Raw genomic sequence first — 16,983 nt, 5'->3', positions numbered from 1 at the left:
CACAGGAAGGCTGTGGCAGCTGGACTTGGACTTGAACCCTGAACCTCTGCACCGTGGGGCTGCGCACTAACCACCCATCCGCCGTGTCGCTACAATTTGTTTAAATAACTTTTTTCTATTAATGCAAACATCTTTCAAAACAATTTTGACCTAAAAAACACTTTATGCAGGTTTTTGGGGTAATTTTACCCACAAAAAACTGCATATAATACATTTTAAAGATACAAAAGTTAAATCTGTTATGTCTCTATATCATGACTGGCTGTAGCAATATATGCGGAAAATTCAATTTATTCTTTGTGAATAAATATTGTGCTGGTAATAATGCTGTACTGCTAAAGATGAACACACCTCATGGAAAAGGATGTATGGCCCTCTGTCCTCAAGTCTGCACTTAAAGGGACATTGTGTATTTAGAAGATGAGTCGCCAACTTTTCAAAGCTGTAAGCTACTTTGCTACTGGTCGTTTCCTATGATACTTTTTTTTTAAACGTGTCATTACTAGGTTGTTACTACGTTATTACTATGTTATTACCGGTGGTAGTTATTAGAGGTTGAAGGTACATTAAGTTTGGTTTATTTTAAAAAAGGACAAGTATGGGCCATAAACTCATGTCACGTACTATAACATTTTAGCCAAAGCTAATTCTCAATGGCTGTCCCCTGAGGAACTTTTTCAGAAAAAGACACATAAAATACACAATTTTATAAAACGGCACAATTGCAGAGGCTACAGGTGGTCACATATATGACCTCTATTTAAAAAGTCTTTAAGTTTATGTTTTAAAAGGGCCCAGTTGTGTAATATTTGACCAATAGATGGCACTATATTGCCTACTGCAAACAAAAAACAGTGCCAAGTGAGCACAGCATAGCAGCAAGATGCAATACAAACATGGCGGGTTCCTACTTGGTTTGGATTCTGCCATGTCAAAGAGATACAAATTTCTCAACCTATAAATATTCAGGGCACCTGTGTGATACGGCAGGGGTAAACCAGCGAAAGCTGTCGTACCCTGCTGTTGAACAGAAGAGTGTGTTGTGTCACCCTGACCCAAGTGACATGGCCGTTTTTTTGTGTCCTGTTTCATCTGGAGGGACGAAAGCATGACCAACTTGGGTGCCGAGGTGCTTAACTTGTTTGGGCATTTGGGTTGGCCATGGCCCAAACATTTTTGTGTGTTTTGCTACATTTCCCCTTTTTTATGTTCTTTGTTCTTTTTTTATGTGTTTGTCTTGCTGTCATTCACCCCTCTCGAGGGATATGCCCAGGGTGGGTAGATAGTTCAATATTGATAAAATTAACATTGGTAGGAGACTTATGTATTTTTGCCCATTATTCAAGTTCATGTGTTTTTCTTTACTCCGTGGATTCCCGAAAAGTCTTAAAAGGCATTAAATTAATAATTTTAGGTGTTGTAAAAGGATAGTGGGATGTTTGGGCGCGTTCTAAGGGTTGGGAAGGGCACCTGTATGATGCAGCGGGGGTAAACCAGTGAAAGCTGTTGGGCCCTGCTGTTAAACAAAAAGTGTGTTGTGTCACCCTGACCAGAGTGACATGGCCGCTTTCTTGTGTCCCGTTTCATCTGGAAGGACGAAAGCATGACAAACTTAGGTGCCGAGGTGCCTAACTTGTTTGAGTGTTTGGGCAGTTGGGTTGGCCATGGTCCAAAAATGTTTGTATGTGTTTTTTTGCTATTTCTTCCCTTTTTTTTTCTTTGTTATTGTATGTGTTTGTCTTGCTGTCGGCCACCCCTCTTGAGGGATATGACCGAGGTAGATAGAATAAATTCATTATTTTTTTAAAAAAAACGTAATTTATATTAAACCATTTTAAGACCGTGGAGTATTTCAGATGCTGCATTGTTTATATTTTTGTTTTGTTTTACTTTGAAAATATTTAATTATTATTATAATTATATATTTAATCAGTTTCTGTACTTTACTAAGGGAAAGAGAGTTTTAAGAATGCTATCATTTCTGGGGGTGCTTGGGTTGAATTTGTTGTTGCTTGTTAAAAAAAAAGAACAGTCCGAATGCGCCCATGTACTAATTTATTGTACAGCAAATAGTTTACTGTTTCTTTTCGTTAACAATTTACGTGTTTTGGTTTTTTGTGTTGTGCTTAAAAAAGCCACAAACAAAAAAATACAGTAGCAGAATTTAAAACAAAAGTGGGGTTCAGTGTGCTATTGTTTATTTCCTCAATTAGTTAACTTTTGTGGTTAAATGGTCTGCATTTATACAGTGCCTTTCAAATCACTGAGGACCTCGAAAGCACTTTACATTGCACTTCTCACTAACCCATTCACACACACTCACACACCCATAGAGGTGCCAGCCATGCAGGGCTCCTACCTGCTTATCAGGGGGCATTAGGTTTGCTGTGTCTTACCCAAGGACACTTAAAGATTTAACTCGGAGGAGCCGGAAATCAAACCTGCGACCTCTCGGTCCCAAGACGAGCGCTCTACCTCCTGGTCCAAATGAATTGTTCCCATCATCAGGTATTAAATCGCGACTCGAATTTCCAGTTCCAATATTTGAATGAATGAATGAATCGGATCCCTTAACCACACACGTTGTAGAGACACCATTTCCTGTGGTGTGTCTTGGGCGAGTATAGCCTGGTGCTGCCCTTCCCTCTCCAGGCCAGAGATTCGTAGACTGTTTTAGTTACTGGTACATTTGATTATTATTTTTTCAAACCTTATCTAGGTTTGGCATGTCCCATCTATTAGTTTTAAATGTAAATCCCACCCGCCGCAGCCGATCCCCAATTATCTGAGTGCCCCCCTACCACATGAAGTGGTGCCCCTACGACCCTAGCGGTCAAGGGAGACACCTGCACCTACTGTATTTTTAAATACCCTTTCTCCTTCATTCAAGAATTGCAGAGACCATGAAATGTCTCCTATCATTTGCAGCATTCAACCATCTGACTTGATCGATAAGCGACGTTTTCTCCTCATCCCGGTGTTTATTGGTCCAGGCACTTCCTTTCTCCTCTCTTCCTCCTTCTCCCCCTCCCAAAACACGCTAGTGATGGAAATTCCAGCGCTATGTAGAGAACCGGCTTGTTTGGCTCGGCTCACTCAAAAGAGTTAGCTCTTTCGACCCCAAACGGCTCTTCAAATTTTCTGTGATGCTTTAATCCAGGGTCGGGGATATTTTATAACCAAAGATCGATAAAAGCAAATCTGGATTTGGATTTTATTTATTTATTTGAGAGAGAGAGAGAGGGGGAGAAAGCCACACCAAATATTTAAAGACAAAATTGAAAAAAAAAACACCAAACGATCTCTCCAAACGAAAGCTAATTCTTCAGCACATTTGATTTTATTGTGTGAGACGTTTGATGATTTGGTAAAATCTATCAAATAACGATAATAAAAATAATAATAATAATGGTTTTGTCCCATATCAAAATAACACCCTTAAAGTGTCTCCCTCAGTGTTGAGGCTAATTTTGACCTAAGTAATGAAGGGAGTAAGAGAAGAGAGAATGAATAGCATTACGAGATATCCGTCCTTTCCAAGATCCGGCATATGAATCCGTTCCGTTCACGAACGACATATAACTAGTACACATCTCTGCCTAAGCTGTACGAGCTCTCCCCCCAACCTCCCTCTCCATCATCCTCCCATCTTCCTACTCACTCCCCCCTTCGATAAACATGGCTGCGAAATCTGACGGCTCGTCTGTCTCTCCGCGAACCCAAACCCCGGCCAACTGTCTCCCCGGGCCTCTCCACAGCGCGTCCGCCGTTCATCGCTACTCCCCGTCGGACTGCTGCTGGACGCTGGCCGCTCTTCTGGTCTTCTTCTCGGACGGGGCCTCGGACCTGTGGCTGACCGCCGACTACTACCTCCGCAGGGAGTACTGGTGCTTCGCCCTGACTCTCGTCTTTGTGATCGTTCCGTCGGTGGTGGTGCAGGTGTTGAGCTTCCGATGGTTCGCTTACGACTTCTCCGACACGCCGGAAAGCAGCACTGTGGCCGCCGCCGCCATGGTGGTGGCCAAAGACGGCGACGAGCGGGGCGCTGGCCGCACCGCCGACGACGGGTCAGTTGGGGCCGGGGTAAGGGTAGGGATGCTTCCGGGAGAGGCCGCCGTGGGACGAGCCCGGGGATGCTACCGGGTGTGCGTTTGGTTCTTCCAGGCCGTCGTTCACATCCTCCAACTGGCACAAGTATGGAGGTAAGACCTAGGAGGATGTTGGCGACCTATACACACCCTAGCCTTTGTGTGGGACAGTGTGTTTGACTTGAACATCAACGTCTGTGTTGTGGGATCCTCATATGCAGCTAAATCTATCCAATCGCACTTAATAGTAGCAGCCTACTCAAATTATCCTCAACTAAATAGAAAATTTCACGGATGACCTCGTGGCACTCACCGTAGTAGTACGTCTTGACCCTATATGATCACTTTGATATAAAACTACTTCGCTAACTGGGCACGTATTTTTAAGGCATTCTCGCTGCCGATTTAGGGGCGAGTTTCCTTTATCGCAATGGTTTCACCTGCCTAGTCAGTTTTCCATACCTGTCAACCTCCACGGCTTCATGCCCTTACAAAATGTTGTATTTTCCCTAACAAAATACAAAATAATCTTACACCATATTTTTTTTCCCAAACGTGTTTATGTAGTTTTGTTATGTCATATATATTTTTAATTAACATTTTGTTGTGAGATACTGAGTTGCTCAACATGAATGATGTTTATCATAAAAAAAAGTTCAAAAATGAAGTAGGTTGGATGTTCACTGTAGAAGGAAATCTTATTGAAATTATGAATTCATTTTCTGCTTTAAATTATTGTTGGTAATATACTGAATAAAGGGATAACCACAAACCTGTCTTTTTTCATTTTCTCCTTTTATACTTCCTTTTTTTCTTAACTTCTTTATACAACATAATTCGTAATATAATGCATCAAAGCAAGTGAGCCGTTTGAAAGCCGGCTCTCTTTAATGAGTTGAGCCGAAAAAGCCGGTTCTCTAAAAAGAGACGGACTTCCTTTGACTACACAACTACCACATGAAATCCGAGGCGGCAGACTCATGCGCAAAATAGCATCAAACCGCTCGCTTCGTTTGCAACGGGAAAAAAACGATACAGAGATAGAGGCGGCGAACTCGTTTGACTTGATTGATTTGCTGTTTCGTGATAGTCGGTGTATACCGGATGGTACCCATAATTGACAAATTTGCGTTTTTCCGCACAGATTTTCTTGCACGTCGTACACGTCTTAAAATGCATAATAAACGTACTTTGTACGGCAAGAATGTACAGGTTGACAGGTCTGGTTTTCCAACTCACCTCTCGAATTTCCAGTGCTGCAAATGTCACCCTGCTTCTTTACACTACGTTAGCGGTCGGGAACCTATGGCTTGCGAGCCAGATGTGGCTCTTTTCAAAAGTAACTGGCTTGGAGATGAAACAACGACCATAGTATTGTTCTCTGTGACTTTTTAAATTTTTGAATATGCAAAGCCAAAGTAGCATAATAAATCACTCGTTTGGTCCAAAATATATAGGGGAAAGTATCAACTACAGTTTACACTCACAGTGTTACACCAACAAACCACTTTTTACCTGTGCATTTCTAAGAAATCCTTCATATGAAAGGCCATCAAACAATCTGTTCACTGTTGAGACACTTCATGATAAAGCCCCACAAAACAAACCGTAAACACACGAAAATGTCAGCCAAGCATCCAGAGAAATTAGATAAATACATCCATATCCTTCTTGTTTACAGTATTTTGTGACATTTTTCAAAAGAACTCTGATCACACCTTGTTTTGAAACAATTATTTACAACAAAAAGGATGGTCAGACTGAGCCTTAAAGATTTTCAGAAACTGCAGGAGAGAGACACATTTTAAGTGTGGGTGGACAGAAGGTTTGGTGGTTTTATTGAATTTTCCCTTAAAAAGTGTGCTGTGGCCCTAAAATACAAGCCTTTTTTAAACTAAATGGTTCTATTCTCAAGCTTCCTGATCCCTGCGCTACAGTGAAACCAGGGAAAAGTTGACAAAAATTGTAAAGATCCACCACGATGCACATATTGTCCACAGGATTTTTTGAAGGATATTTGTACCTTGTCACAATATGTCTGGGTTGCTTTCACATTGTAAGTGGCAAGTTACAAGCCTTGAGGGAGGAACAGAAAGTAGTTTACTAACCTGAGGGATGGGCAGTAGTGAATAACATGGGACACCTGACTCTCCTCCGAAGGAAATGCCAGGTTCAAAACTATGTCTGGATGAAATAAGAGACTCTTTTTGAGTTACGAACAAACTTATTTATTAAAGAAAAGTAAGCATGACAGACAAGTAAAGCACTCTTAGTTTGCCATGCAATAAATCCCACGGACTGAAGCGTGAGCACCTTTATTATTCTGTGTCATGGATTCTGATTGGAAGATAGAATAAACCACGTGCATGTAAGAGTATTCTGATTGGTTTGGACAGGAAACACATATTTAAATACAGCGTATAATGTTGGTCGCTAGATGGCGTGTGAGTTTAATAAATGAGTAATAAGTATAGTAAAACTTTATAAACACAATGCGTCTCTGTACTGTCGCTCTTGAGCAGACTTGTAATGTGGGAGTCAATGCCATCTTGATTAACCAGCTAGCAGACCCCAAAGAAAAGGAATGAGGAGCAGAGCATTTGTGTGGAGTTTTGGACACCACAGTACTGAAGTTCATTGTTTGATAACAGATAGGAGTCACCTGAGAATCTTGCCAGTGCAGTGGCCTTCAGTTTGTAACTTTTTGAATTAGAGACAAATTCTTTTGAGGCTTGGGAACTTATTCTCTTTACCTTGAAGGTGCTCGCCCCTGAAAACAACTCAAAATACACTCATTGAGTATTAACGTATAAAGATCACAAAAGTAAGATTAGATATTGTGTATAAGAATATAAAAGGCACATTTAGACCTTAATTTTCTTACAGAAAATTCCTCGGAATTGCTATACCCTATTAGTGTATTACAGTATACCCTACTTGATTGCTTAATTTCTAGCCCATACACACTACTCATATTTCAATTTACTTTGTAAATGCGACGAAGTAAGTCATTAAACAAATATAAAGTCCTGAGGCACCACGGCAAGACTCAAATGATTATTTTTAGAATCAGTTTTTCTCATACATGACTTTGTATCACCATTGAAAATTTGAGGAGTTAGTAGTTTCTCTTGTTTGTTAGTTGTTTCTGTTTTTCTGGACCTATTTTTGTGCTTCGAATGCTCAAAAGTATTTGTGATTCTAATTTTTGCAATTTAATATGTTTTGCTTGGGCACAAAAGGCTCATTTTGACTCAAAACTGTGACGAAAGTAAAATTAAGATTATGTAGAGAAATTAATGTGAATCCCCCTCATATTAATTATTCTCCTTGTTGGTAGGGTGTGTGAACTAAGAGCAGTCCCTAGGGATACATAAATACTTGTCAGTTTTCCTGCCATTTACTTTCAGATACCAATTCCCTTTTTTAAGTGTGTCTCAGTGGAATTTGCTGACTCTCCCGGAATAAAACAAACCGCTTCCTCTCTGGCGAGGCTGCTAGTAGGTCTGTAGGTCAGCGATTCATTCAGATATCAGAGGCAGTTCTCAAACTCTGGGCCCCCTGATCACTTTTGACAGCCTCGACTCATTGGCGGGCTAGAGGAGGTGTTTCTATGGGCTGCGGTGGCGGCAGGCTGGCAGACAGTTGGAAGCTCTTTCATCTGATGATGTGTTTCCTGATGAAATAAGATGCAAATCAATCGCTGGAATGAACGGAAACATTTCCTGTGATTCTCCATCGTGCATTTTCGTCTGCGTAGACATATCGGTATTGATTCCCCACTTCCTCCAAGAGATGTGTCTGTATGTGTAGCAACACATTAAAAAGCTGAATTACCGGTAATGGCATTAAAACAGCGGTGGTGAAGGTTTTATTTGTTGCAGTCCGGTACATGTGCCTATTAGGAAGATTACGTTCCTCCTTCAGGCTCTGCTGTGAACTCAAGAATGATCCATCATTCATAAATAACAAGGGTGTGCCTCGAGGGCCACTGTCCTGCACCGGAGTTTAGTTGCACCACGATAGTTGATTTAAACCACCCGGATCGTTATGAAGGTCTTGCAACGCTTGAAAACTAGCTGATTTTTTATATCAAGTAGGACTGAGGTTTTCCAGTCCCGATATATGATACCCATGGCTGCCAGATGGGCCATCAAAACAACAATTAATGCAAATATTAGCTTTTGGAACAAAGCATCCGACAGGAGACATAGTCACTTGTAAAATTAAAAACAAAATGAGAAAACGATTCAAACATTAGTAAAACGAGAAATACTAAAAAAATACTATGGAAATACTACATAAAATTAACTCAGAAATACCACAAAATAGTACAAAAATAAAACTACAGTAACAACAAAAAACTACAGAACTTCAATAAAAATCCGACTTCAGGAATACTAAAAAAGCCCTAAAAAACCCAACAGTAATACTTCATAAGTAAAACAGGGACCTAATATACGATTTTGCTCTAATTGTGGTCGTTTCAAAACCAATTTGCTGAAACTAATCTATTTTTAAAAAAGTATAACATGTCACATGCGGCCCCAGACTCCAAATAGTTGCCCACCCCTGGAGTATATCATGGAATGATTTCTCCTAGGTATACAAATTAACAAGTAATAGGGGGACCCAAATCTAAATTTGCTTAGGGCCCCATGAAGGCTTGGGCCAGTCCTGACATGAAGAATTGTTTTTGAAGTGTGATAGAGAAAATCAATACTAATTTTAATTTGACCTTTTTAGCAGTTGACAGACTTAAAAGTATTGAAACCATAAAGAGTGTGAACACGTAGTTACCTAAATATAAAGCACATTGAACTCCCAATTTTTCAAAATTTTTCCGAAAACTTTTGAAAAATCAAATTATGTACTGTAAAACAAATATTTTACTCATTGGCTCATTCTAAGTATTTATCTTACTTCATTTTACTTTAACATATTTTTGAGAATATTCTTTACTCAGTTCTATAGAAAAATAAAAATTTAAATGACTAATATTTTCTGCAAAGGAAACAATACTTTCTTCTGCAATGCAGCATTAAATTTGGAAAAGGGTAAATAAAAACAGCTGTTGTTTAAATTACTCGATACTTTTACCTTGAGAAATGTGTACCATATTTTGTTTAAATAAATATGTCAGTAATTGTTGACTCTCTGGGAAAAATACTTTAAATTATTTTAAGAATGTTTAACTTATTCTATGTTACTCATGATATTAAAATTATTTCTTTAGTAAATTAAGAAAAATATTTCTAAATATCAAATAATTTGCTATTTGCAAAAAAAAGAAGAAAATAGTTTTTCTTGTAGATCATTTGGATAATTTTAATTATTTCTTATATTATTTTTACTACACACATTATTTTTCGCCAAATAAGAAAAACATAATTATTCTAGAAAAGCAAGATGAAAACTGCTAAAATACTAAAAGTCATATTTGAAAGAGCAATATTATGTGTAGTTTTGCTGCAATGATACTACCATCATTTTGTTCAATGTTATTATAGGGACACAATCTAATGTTAGCTTCCCCACTTCCTGGAAATTATTTTCTTCCTATAGTCTAATAGTGACTCATTTGGAACCAATCTAGTTTAAGTTGTGCATGTTCTAATCTATCATGTGAAAATTTTCAAAGAATGATCACTTTCCACAACTGGATGCCACGTGGAGTGCCAGATGGAGTACAATGACACTTGCCAAACATTCCAAAGTGAAGGCTGCAGCCTCAATTAGGCACGACGTGTGTTATTGTTCTATTTTGCAGGATCGTGCTGGTTTGTGATTTGCTTTGTGTGCCTTTTACACATTTCATCCCCGAGGTGAAATTTGTTTAGCTGGAAGCAAAACAACAGAGCTATATGCAGACTCCCTCGTGGTTCACCAAGCTTGGGGATTTCAGGGCCTTGTGATGCTTCTCCCTCAAGGTGATGCTTGGTTTCATTGATTGGCCCGCACGAGTGTCTCACGTGAAATACTGTTTGTGTTAGGCGTGTGTCTCCCACTTGCTGTTGTGGCAGAAGTTAGCAATCAGAGCAGGGGTTGGAGTTTGAGTTGGAGTTAGTGCTTTGGTTGGACTAGTGTTAGGTTGACGTTAGGGTTTTGTGTCGACCTAGGGTTAGTGTTTTTGCCCTTCTCTACGGTTTCAAAATGTTTGGGATTGGAATTCACCTCCCAAATGCAAACAATATGGCCTTTAAATTATCCTATGCCACTAGTACCTCAACTGGTAAGTGCCTTACATACATGCGGTTGTGAGTTCCATCCTCAGTCAAGCCAGTTGACAGTCTAGGGTTAGAATGGTAAGGGTTTTCCCATAAACTTTTAAAGAGTTTTAGGGCTTCAAATTCTACCACTAATTGAAGCCAATTAACCCTCCGAGTCATTCCGCAATACTGGTTGGACTAAGGGTTCAGGTAGGAATTAGGTTTAAGGTTTTGGTTGGAGCAAGGTTTAGGGTTGAAGCTAGTGTTGGGGTTTTAGTTGGAGTGAGAATTCTGGTTGGACCTAGGGTTCGGGTTGGAGCTAGGGCTGGGGTTTTGGTAGGAGTTAGGCATAGGGTTTTCTTTGGAAGAAGGGTTAGGGTTTTATCCCTGAACTAGGGTTGACATTTTTAGGGTTTGGAATTAACTAACCAATTGCAGAGAATTTAAACTTCTAACGATTCTACACTGGTGGCTAACCTAGGAAGATGGTTACTGTATTGGGGGGATCTTTCCTAAACTAGAATTTTAAAGCGTTTTTAGGCTTTGAATTGAGGCCTATTTCTGAACCATTCCACATTATTGGTTGGAGGTAAGGTTAGGGTTAGGCTTTCGTATGGAGCTCGGGCTATGGTAAGGCAGGGGTCAGGAACCCCTTGACCCAAAGGCCTAAATAAGGGCTAAATATTTTTATTTATTTCTTTTGAGACAGCCATATTGAACAACAAAATTGGGGTAGGGGTTGGAGCTAGTGTTAGGGTTGTAGTTTTGTTTGAAGGAAGGGTTTTGGTTGAATCTAGGGTCAGGGATTTGGTTGATCATGGAGTTAGGGTTTTGGTTGAACTTTACTGGAACCGAGGGTTGGGGTTGGAGTTAAGCCTAGGATATTTGCATTGAGCTGTGTGCTCATCTGCCATTCAATCTCCAAACTGGATTGAGTGCTTCTATTTTGCTCCCTTGCTGTTTTTTGCGGATTCAACCCCCGCCCTAAAAAAAACAACAACAAAAAAAACCTGTACATGTGTGTGCTGAAATTCAAAGCGCAAAGCAGATTAGTCTTCTCTGCAAATCCCATGTACTAAAAACAATGCGTTTAACTTCACTTTGGGAAATCCTAACAAAATTACGTCAGTGTGATATCACCCCCAGGTACGTACGGGCTTTGTATTTGGGCGTGCAAAGCCGGTGGCACAGAGAGCCGGAGCGGAGGCACTACTACTGGCGCATGATGTTTGAGAGCGCCGACATCAGCATCCTGCGTCTACTGGAGTGCTTCCTGAAGAGCGCCCCCCAGCTTGTGCTGCAGCTCTCCATCATGATCCTCACCGGTCAGGTGCTGCCTCTTCAGGGTGAGAAAGCGCCTCTATCAAACTCTCGCCTGTAAGATTACAATTGCACTGTTAAGGATTAAGTGTGTGTTTGTTATATAATATTACGGCTGTGTCAATGTCCGTTTAGAATTTTGCCCTGATCAAAATAAATCCAAACTTCATTTATTTTTAATTTTTATGTTTTTCATCAAATCAAAATTTACTTGTAAAGCACTTTTCACCAAAAGAATTGGCAATTGGAGTGCTGTATAAAAACAGTCAGTGTACAATAAGAAAGAAAATCCCCTCCCAGAGGTTAAACTAAAAACTAAAAAAATAAATAATACAATTTATAAAATAAATTCAATTACCCATGTGAGGAAAGGGACTTCAGGGGTGCTCAATCCACACTGATAGGGATATCATGGAGATGGCCTGAGGAATTTAATTTTTAGCCATCGAACAACACCCTACCAGTGTGGCCCCCGCACCCAATGAAGAAAGATTGAAATATTAAAGATAAAAACAAATTTTAAAAACAAATGGGTGTGAACTCTATCCAAGCCTTTTTTGTACTATTCATTGATTAGTTAGCATGATAATTTAGAAAAAAATGAAGGAATAAAAGGAGTAGTCATAGGAAGAGAAGACAATAGATAGCATTGTTTGCAGCAGATATATTGACTTATTTAACTAAACCCGACAACTTTTCCTAAATTGATAGAATTCCTAGAAATGTATGGTAAATACTCATGCTAAATAATTAATGTCACGAAAACACCGGTCCTGCTAATTAGTTATGTTGCAACACTGGAATATTAGCATTTTTATGTTCAAACTTTAGCAAGCCTGCACCACTGGTGAGATCTAAACCAGTATAAGTAATAAATAACTGCATGGGCATGATGCAATTTAGCTTCTAAGGTTGACTTTTCAGTTTTTACACATAAGACAGTAGGTAAAAATAAATTTCTCAATCTGCACCTTTAAACAGATCTGCGTCAAATGGGTTCTGTACGTGCACCCACTTCAAAGTATCATGGAAATCAGTTAAGTAGTCTTTGTGTGATTCTTATTAACTTACCGACTAACCAACAAACTAACATGTCAACCAAAAACTAAAGCTGTTCTTCTTATAACCTCTTGCACTAATGCTTTGTATTTGGTTGTGGAAGGGTACCGCGAAGTTTTCTATAGAAAATAATACAAATCCAATCTTACCTTTAACTTTGTTTCTCAGCAGAAATCTTGCAGTATTGCAAAAAAAGGAAAATATTCCGCCTGCAGATCTTTTTTCCAACTATTAAAGTTCTCATTTACTATAGCATTTTATTTTCACAATTACCTTTTTCATTGTACTATTTTTTTTCAATAGTTTTTTTTCACCATTTGTAAATGTAAATGTAAACGGTCTGCATTTATTTAGCGCTTTTCGAGTCACTGAAGACCTCCCAAAGCGCTTTACAATGTGCTTCACACTTACCCATTTACACACACTAACTCACCGATTGCAGCGCCAGCCATGCAAGGCAACTACCTGCATAGCGGGGGCATTGTGGATTTGGTGTCTTGCCCAAGGATACAAAAAGATTTTGCAACGTTAACACATCTCCTGGATCACTGTGCTAACAATAATCTTAAAATGAAGAGAGCATAAAACCACTGCAAACCTAGTAAGACCTGTCCCAAACAAGGAGAAAAATAATCAGAAAAGCAACCAAGAGGCCCATGAAAGGGTTTAAAACTAACAATATAAAGATGTTAAAATTACCAAGCCAAAGTCCAGACCTCAATCCTCCGGAGCATTTGTGGAAGGAACAAAAAATGCTGTGCATAAACAATCACCATCAAACCCTAACGAACTTGAACTGTTTTGTAAGGAAGAATGGGAAAATATTTCTATTTGAAGATGTGCAAAACTTATAGAGACCTACCCAAAAAGAAGAGTGGCAGTGATTGCAGTGATAACTCAAAGGGGGACAATATTTGTAGCATGAATTCAAAGATGAATAAAGGTAAAATAGTAAAATGAGAACAATAAAGAATCATTTTAACATTACACAATACAGTAAAACAAATACTTGAAATGAGTAAACATTTCTGGTAGGCTAAGCAAATTTAATTGTAAAATGGTTATTTATTATTTTTCAAAAATTAACAACATTTTTCATACTTATTTTTGGTTTTAAGATGGACTTTTTGGAATATGTATCTGCAAAAGAAATTATTAAAAGATTGTCAGTCAAAAATTGAATGAATATTTATGTGAAAAATACATTAAATTAAGAAAAATAATACTTAAAATAAGATTAAAAATATCTGCAAATAAAGAAAAAAACAATTTACCTGGGATTTGATTTTCTTTCAAAAAAAATCTGGGTTTATTTGTTCTGTTATTATTTTCTGCTGTGGTTCTTTGAGGTAAGTGCAACATTTGGCTGAATTTATTTACATTAGGCAATTTCAGTATTAGCCTAATGGGCCTATTTAAAATGTACATACAGCTTTTGACACCTAATCAGATGATATAACTTTGTAAAACATTTGTGTTTAACCTTCAGGTACCACAATATCTATATTTTTCTAATTTTTTTCATCTTCGTATGCTTCTGCAGGGATGCTAACACTGAGGCTAATCTTGCGTATCTTTTCTTGGCTATTTCATTTAAAACGTCACTTTCAGTGGTCATCATCCAGTCCAATCTCACTACCCTGACTGTGTCTTCTGTAGGTCTGTCAGCATCTGCCTCTCTAATGTCCCTGGCCTGGATGGTGGCTTCCTATCAGAAAGTCTTGCGGCAATCCAGAGATGATAAGCTCCCCATGAGCTACAAGGCGGTCACGGTTCAGATCCTGTGGCATCTCTTCACCATCGGAGCTCGAGCTCTTGCCTTTGCACTTTTCGCCTCTGTGTTCCAGCTCTACTTCGGCATCTTCGTGGTGGCGCACTGGTGCATCATGACCTTTTGGATCATTCAAGGCGAGACGGACTTCTGCATGTCCAAGTGGGAGGAGATCATCTACAACATGATGGTGGGCATCGTGTACGTCTTCTGCTGGTTCAGCGTAAAGGAAGGCCGCACGCGCTGCAGGATGCTCACCTACAGCTTGACGGTATTCGTGGAGAACGTGGCTCTCACCTCCATTTGGTATCTCTACCGCGGCCCCCGTTCCTCAGAATTTTACGCCGTCATCATGGTGTGTGTGGTGGCCAGCAGCTACGCTTTGGGCACCTTCTTCATGTTTGTTTATTACTGCTTGCTGCACCCGGATGGCCCCGTCTCGGGGTGGGGCTACGCGGTGGAGAAGCAGACTGCATCCGAAGCCCTGGCCTCCCCTACGTGCAGCCTCCCTCCTGATGTGGTGAGCAGCCCTCCTAGGACCTTACAGAGAACTAAAGACAGAGATCAAGGCGCTGGGGTGGACGGAGACGTGTTCCAGGTGCGCCCGCCCCGGGGGGCCCGGGCAGCAGTCCGCCAGCCTTCTCCTAGGACAGAGGGGCCCGTCATCCGAATAGACCTGCCCAGGAAGAGTTACCCCGCTTGGGATGCTCATTACATCGACCGGAGGCTCCGCAAAACCATCTTGGTGCTGGAAAGTGCCGCTCCTGTCGCACCGCGGATCCAATACCGCTGTTTGGGCACGCCCAAGGAAGTAATGGAATACGAGACCACCGTGTGAGCTGACTGACAGTCTGATCATTTCTTTCATAACTTGAAGAAGTGTGGTTAATAATGCCAAGTGCTATGGCGTTGTCAGTGGAGGTGCCAACTACAATTGAGGATATTTGGTTGTCTCTAAAACTTTTGTCCAATCTTTAATGTTTCAGTTAAAAGGATTTTACCAACAAGCCAAGCGATACATTTGTTAGGTAATGTCAATTCTATGGGCAGCTTATTCAATTCAAGTGCAGTAAAAAAAATCTAAATGTCACTGTGTTTACTTTGAACTCAAGGCTCCAATATTTGGTCGTAGCGCGATCAAAGTTATAGCTTTAACTCTGTTTTATAAGTTGTTTTAACTCTGCTTTAACTCTTAATAAGTTATAGAGCTTTAACTCTTGAGTTAGAAATGTATTGTTAAAAAATGTTTTAGGATTTTTTTCACTTTAAAATTTTAACTTTTACCTATAAAATAGAAGTTAACACAAAGAATATCCGAACACTTATATTTTGTATGGGCAACTACTAGTTTGAACACAAAAGCATTGATTATTAGTGTGTTATTAGTGTAGACCCGGGGTCACCACCAAGGTGTCCGCGAGCACAAGGCAGGTTCTGAAAATAGCTCACATTATGTTTTTTCAGGAAATTTGATTTCTTACTGGCATGATGTTTTAGCAGTTGACTGAGCCTATTTTGACTCGACTTCCAAAAATTACATCTTGGTCAAAACATAATAACAACATAATAATACAGTGTTGTGGAATGTCGATAATAACTAATGATAAGTATGTAGGTATTTGGTGAAGGTCGTGGGATGACGTTGTTGCAAGAGGTCACAAGCTGATATGCTGAGGAGCCGGTGCGACGACCTTCACGAGATAGCTTAACATTATTTGAGAACACTATAAAAGCCAATGTTGAACGTCTGGAACTTTGAACGTGTCCCGAATGCAATAAAGCGCGTTCCCTTTTCGCAATATCTCCTCTCTGCGTATTTTTGGGGGCGACGCCCAACGACGTTCTCTCCAAAAACAAACATGATAAGTTGTCATTTTAGAAATGCATAACTGGTAGCCCTTTGTTCCAATCAGTAACAACAAATAGCTCTTAGCTTAAAAATGTTGGTGACCCTTGATATAGAGTGATAACAGCTCTTTTTTTTTTTACGCTTTTGTTTTTAAATTTTCCTGGCTTTTTTTGTTCCACCTAGTACCTTTCTGCCCTCCATTGTACCTGAGTCATATCATTCTTGCTGTTCTGTGTCCAACTTAAAATTTGGAAGAGGGGAATTCCCCCAAATGGTAAAACTCGACCTTCACATAAGCTGGCCCTTCGGGAAATATCCCGTTCTTCCCAATTAGTCACTCATTGGACAAAAGGACGTTTGAACTGAAACATTTAAGACTTGGACAAGTTTTTTTGTCCAAAAGTTTTGAGACAATCAATCTAAGTAGATTCAAGGTTGTAGTGCTTTTCAGGTTGTGTCCCTATGTGGTTACAGTCTGTTCAACTCCCTAATGACTTGAAGAAGTGCGTACTCTATGCTCATTACAATGTTGTCAATACGCATACTATGGTTAGTTTATTTCTCAGGTTGAGGGCTGACATAATTCAAGGTGCCTGATACTAACAACTGCAGCTTGAACAGAAACATCACTTGCTTGACAATGATGGTGAGACACTCCTATTAAATATGGCGCGAGTACATTGTGAT

At 39.7% G+C, this 16,983-nt stretch overlaps 1 protein-coding gene across 2 annotated transcripts; it reads left to right on the top strand.

Moving 5' to 3' along the window:
• The first annotated feature begins 3,594 nt into the window (after positions 1–3,594).
• On the top strand, positions 3,595–16,429 carry xkr7a (XK related 7a). 2 transcript variants are annotated; one of them, XM_088331168.1, is made up of 4 exons: positions 3,642–4,202; positions 11,444–11,643; positions 12,599–12,661; positions 14,345–16,429. In XM_088331168.1, exons 1-4 carry the CDS (start codon positions 3,679–3,681, stop codon positions 15,283–15,285), a joined length of 1,728 nt encoding a protein of 575 aa, XP_088187294.1. In that variant the 5' UTR covers positions 3,642–3,678; the 3' UTR covers positions 15,286–16,429. The 2 variants fall into 2 exon arrangements, with proteins under 2 accessions (XP_088187293.1, XP_088187294.1); XM_088331167.1 differs by lacking the exon at positions 12,599–12,661 and having other exon boundaries at positions 3,595–4,202; positions 14,336–16,429.
• Positions 16,430–16,983: the final 554 nt, after the last annotated feature.

Source organism: Urocampus carinirostris, chromosome 3 (genome assembly GCF_059441175.1).
Source record: "Urocampus carinirostris isolate Australia breed hairy pipefish chromosome 3, RoL_Ucar_1.0, whole genome shotgun sequence".
NCBI classification, from domain to species: domain Eukaryota; kingdom Metazoa; phylum Chordata; class Actinopteri; order Syngnathiformes; family Syngnathidae; genus Urocampus; species Urocampus carinirostris.
Note: the sequence above shows the minus strand (reverse complement) of the source record. Positions and strands in the feature narration are given on the sequence as shown.